Source organism: Eimeria acervulina, genomic scaffold (genome assembly GCF_000499425.1).
Source record: "Eimeria acervulina Houghton genomic scaffold, Eah_scaff1066, whole genome shotgun sequence".
NCBI classification, from domain to species: domain Eukaryota; phylum Apicomplexa; class Conoidasida; order Eucoccidiorida; family Eimeriidae; genus Eimeria; species Eimeria acervulina.
In genome coordinates this window covers 4587-9836 of record NW_013550403.1, presented here as the reverse complement: position 1 = coordinate 9836, position 5250 = coordinate 4587, and the positions used below count along the sequence as shown (strand labels likewise).

The 5250-nt window shown below is 43.5% G+C and overlaps 1 protein-coding gene across 1 annotated transcript in view; it reads right to left on the bottom strand.

Annotated features, from left to right (window-relative positions):
* Window positions 1–145: 145 nt before the first annotated feature.
* The window catches only part of EAH_00054870 (hypothetical protein, conserved), a gene marked incomplete at both ends in the record, with an annotated part of 9383 nt that continues 4278 nt past the window's right edge, over window positions 146–5250 (bottom strand). The window contains 5 exons of the mRNA XM_013397739.1: window positions 146–216; window positions 482–2948; window positions 3610–3688; window positions 4363–4426; window positions 4549–4811. Coding sequence (XP_013253193.1) covers window positions 146–216; window positions 482–2948; window positions 3610–3688; window positions 4363–4426; window positions 4549–4811 — 2944 coding nt within the window. The remainder of the gene's footprint in view (window positions 217–481; window positions 2949–3609; window positions 3689–4362; window positions 4427–4548; window positions 4812–5250) is intronic.

Here is a 5250-nt window from a genome sequence, read left to right as displayed (position 1 = left end):
TAGGGTTTATGATTAGGGTTTATGATTAGGGTTTAGGGTTTAGGGTTAGGTTTACTTCTAGCGCATCCCTGGTGTCTGCCTTCTAGGATAGCGTCTGTGCGTAGTAGGGCGAGAGGTTTTTTTGTTCCTGCAGCTCCTCTTCTAGCTAATTGCAGCATATCTTGTAAGAAGAAAGCCTCTCCGAAGAGAAGAGTTTTAATTCCCTCGCATACAAAGCTATTTGTACAGATTAACCCCACAACAAACACCCAAAGAGCATTCTCTTTTATCGACCCTCTTCCTAGACAATCCCAGTCTTTACCTGTCTGTAAAGCTAAATGTAAATGAGGAAGAAGTAAAGAAACTGCTGCTGCGGGTTTATCTGAATTTAATAGAGTTGCAGCTTCTGCCTCCCACCATAAAGAATTTTCATTAGGGTCATCATACACCTCAGATGAGTTTTTCTTAGATTGCATCATTAGAGGCATATTCTTATCAATACCTATTCTTCTTGTATCTTCTAAACCCTCTTGTTCATCCCCGCTACTATTCCCTCTACTATTACTGCTGCTGCTGCTGCTGCTGCTGTGCCGGCCACTCCTGCTGCTGCTGCTGCTGCTCGGCGTCCCTGTGCTGCTGCTGCCTCCCTTGCTGCTAGACGCTTCTAGCCCTGCAGCAACAGGAGTCTGAGGGGGTAAAATTGAAGAAGACAATCTATCTTTAGGTGATAATGAAGAAGAAAGATATATTCCTAAGTGCTCCAAAGGCTTTTGAAGAGAGCAGCTTTCAGCATCATGCAGCGTTTCTTCTTCTTCAGGTGTATCATCAACCCCCTGCAGCAGCTGCACTGGTTGGCTTCGCTCTGCTCCTTGTGGGGTGTAGTAATGTAGCATAGAGTCTCCTATATGAGTGCTTCCTGCTCCTGCTGCTCCTCCTGCTGCTGCTGCTGTCGCTGCTGTTGCAGCTGATGCTGCTGATGCTGCTGATGCAGCAGCAGCACCACCTGCTGCTGCATCGGATGGTGGACCCCCTGCTGCTGCTGCTGCTGCTGCTGCTGCATCTGCTGCAGTGTGTAGGGGCCCCCCTCCTGTGGTGTATGTACCTGAGAAAGCTGCCCTTGGCGTTCTTCCTTCTTCTTTGAGAGCATGCAACCACTCAGCAGCATCAATAAGAGACAGAGCAAACTCTGCTGTCTCCTTTGCTTTTGGTCTCAGCACTTCTCCTAATGCTTCTCTTCTTTCTGTTTGTCTTAATCTATATGCAAGACGGCTGTCTCCTGCTGCTGCTGTTGCTGCATGCTCAACAAAACTAAGACTCCACTCCTTATCAAGATCCATCTGTCTCTGTAGCTCAGGGAGAGACTGCAGCAGATGCTCGGCAGCAAAGACGAAGTTGCTTCTCTCACCGTATTCTCTTATATCGCATGCAAGACCTGAAGATATCTCTAGCAGCTGTCTCTGCATTTGTAGCTGCACATCAACAACTTCTAGAGCCCCCCGAGCACTTAACCCTCCTCCCCCTGCTGCTGCTGCTGCTGCTTTTGCTGCTCCTGCTCCTGCTGCTGCAGCAGGGGATCTTACACGCCATCTGTTGTCTTGACGAAACCTCGGTCGCAGACTTCTTCTTCTTGTATTTTCTCTGTCTCCTGCTCTACCTCTCCAGGAGTCTACATCTATTTGCCTCTGAAAAGAACTGCTAAGCAGCTGTCTCCTTTGAGTTGACAGGGGTAGTTCCCAGCTGTTAGAGCCCTGCTGTTTATTGCTGCTGGTTGTTATTTTTTCAATTCTCGTTCCTCTCTCCCCCCTGTGTGCTGCTGCTGATGCAGCAGCAGCAGCAGCAGCAGCAGCTTCATCACGTGTCTCCTCACCAGCAGCTTCTCTGTCTCCTTCGCTGTTATTACTGTAAGCTACTGGGGTGTAGCTGTCTCCCCCTAACCAAGAGCGAGTATCTACTGCTGTATGTTGTTTTTGCTGCTGCTGCTGCTTCTGTTGGTGCTGCTGCTGCTGTTGTTGTTGCTGCTGCTTGAAGAATTGATGCTGATGGTGTTTGCTGGTGCTGCTATCGGGTATGTTTATTCTTGCTGCTGCAGCCTCTTCATTCAAGTCTCCTCTATCCCTTTCTTCTGCTGCAAGTACTGCTGCTTCTACCTCTCTTCGCAAAAGATAAAACTTCCCAACAAGCTGCATTGTTAATTCAGCTAACTCAGGAGCACTTGCTGCATCCATGAAGTGTATAAAGGGTGTACGAGCACAAAAGAATACGCCTATCTCATTTGCTGCTTCTTCTATTCTTCCTAATACATCTTGAGATACTCGCTGCAGCAGGGGCCCCACAACACTTCGAACTGCTGCCCAAGGAGGCTCTCGTGCGCCTAGAGGGAGGCTATTTTTATTGCTTTTCTTCTTCTTTTGCTGCTGTTGCTGCTGCTGCTGCTGCTGATGCTGCTGATGATGATAATGTTTCTGCTTCGTTTGATGCTGCTGATGATGCTGGTGCTGTACATGTGCGTCATGCTGCTGCTGCTGCTGCTGCTGCTGATGATGATGATGGTGGTGGTGGTGATGATGATGTTGATGTGTGGGCAGCAGCAGGGGCTGCAGCGGCTGCACCGGCAGCAGCTGCTGCACTCCTTGCTGCAGGAGACAGCTACTGTCTCCATCACTGCAAGACAGAGACATTAATAAACCTTCTGCAGCAAATCCCAGCTGTATAGGCAGCAACCTTCGCTGGCACTCAGCAGCATCAAGATGTACACTTCGTGCTGCTGCAGCAAATGGATAGCTTGTAGGGGCTTCTCTTAGTCTTAATGCATGCAGCAGCAACCCTGCTGCTGTTGCTGCTGTCGGCAGCAGCTCCTCTCTTCTTGCAACTACTGCTAACATATTCAACCAGTCGCTATGAACATCTTTATACATCTCTAATCGCGAAGGATGCGAGACCGGCAAGAATGAGCGAATTTCCTGCACTGTCTGCACCATACAAACAAACAAATGCACAAAATCTGCAGCATATCAACAAAACCAATTGAACAAATATAAATTTATGTAAATTAACTTTCATAGCAATATACAGATATAAATAAGCCTATATAATAAGTGTATATATATATACATGTATATATATATATATATATAAATATATATATATACATGTATATATATATATATACATGTATATATATATATATATGCATGTATATATATATATATATATAGATATATAGATATATACATGTATATATATATATATATATATACACGTATAAAAAGCATATATAATAATACATAGATATTAACAAACACAAATAAACAAACATAAATAAACGAGCAGAAACAAAATATAAAAAATAAAACGTGGAGAGCAAAATTAAAACTAAAAAACAAATACTGCACAACAATAACAAATAAATTTACAGCACAACCAACACTGACGCCCGTGCATGCGAAGGCAGCAGCAGCAGCAGCAGCAGCGCCAACAAGAACAGCAGCAGCAGCTACAACAAGAACAGCAGCAGCAGCAGCAGTACCAGCTCCAACAAGAACAGCAGCAGCAGCACCAGTAGCAGCTCCAACAAGAACAGCAACAGCAGCAGCAGCAGCAGCAGCAGCAGCAGCAGCAGCATTTGTTTACCTTGGTAGATCCCCTGAAGACGTCCTGTCTATCAACGATCCCAACCAGCCACGATTGCGTCAGCGCATGCACAGGAGTTCTGAGGTGTACAGACACCGCAACAATATAATGCATGCATGCAGCAGGAAGCAGCAGAGTGCGGAGGTGCGGATACACCTGAGGCTACAGAGGCAGAGACCTTAAAACTGCAGAGGTAAAGAAACACCTTGTTTTAAACATCTGCCTTCGGCAGCAGCAGCAGCAGCAGCAGCAGCAGCAGCAGCAGCAGCAACAGCAGCCACAGCGGCAACACCACTAGCAGCAGCAACAGCTAAAGCAACGACAAGTACACTAGCAGCAGCAACAACAACATCAGCAACAGCACTTGCAGCAGCAGCACTAACAACACCTGCAGCAACAGCAACATGAGCAGCAGCACCTGCAGCAACAGGAGCAGCAGCAACAGCAGCAGCAGCAGCAGCACGGATATGAGTGTAGTGTAGATTGCTTACCTAAATAAAATAACAGGAAATCCTTCTAAATTAGGCTGTTTAAATATTTGGAGGTTAGAAGACTTGGTGTCAAGAGAACGAGCTGTACGACCAGAGTAATTATTTTTCGCCGCTTTGTTTGTTTTTATTACAGGCAGTATATGCACTTGAGGAGGTGAAGCCGACCCCCAGAAGGGTTTCTTTTTATTTTTATTATTAATTAGTTTATGAACAACAAATCGAGGTTTCAATATAATGAGCGGGAGATGACATGCAGTTATACCTGTTGCATGCAGTTGCTGCTGCAATTGAGAGAGAGGGATATCCTGCTGCTGCTGCTGCTGCTGCTGTGCAGAAGGAGAAGCAGCAGCAGCTCTACGCTGGGCTTTCTGCCTCTCGCTTTCTATCTCTGCTGCTTCTCTTTTGTCTTGCTGCTGTCTACAAACTCTATATCTACTTAGATGCGCACCAATGAACGGGCTTAAAGACCTCCCTACTGCATGCAGAGGTTTAAATGCATCTAAAGATACAGCTCGTAGCCTTCCTCCTTCTGTGCTGCTGTGTCCTGCTGTCTCCTCTGCTGCTGCTGCTGCTGCTTGTAGTTGTGAAGAAGACACTTCAGCAGCTGCTCTATGAAGAGAAGCTGTAAACAATAAAACAGCATTCTCATCACCCTCTACTTCTACATCAAATTCAAGTGTATACACAGGCAACTCAACTCCTCTGTCTGTCCTGAACAAACATAAACATATTCATACACACACACTTTATTTATTTATTTATTTATTTATTTATTTATATCTCTTTCTTCTATTTTTATATCCATGCGCTGTTTTATATTCGCTGTTGTTTTTGCTTTTATGTTTATTGCTATATTTATGTTTATATTTATATTTATATTTATATTTATACACGCATTTATATTTATTAATATGCATGCATTTAAATAAGTACATGTAAATATTCGGATTAACATTTAGATATTCATTTATATATAAGTAAGTAAGTAAATAAATATATATATATATATATTTATAATAGATAAGTAAAAATAATAAATATATATATACATACGTATATTTATATATATAAACGCATATCTAAATGTTAATCCAAATATTTAAATGTAAACATATATAGATAAATATATATATATATATATATATATATA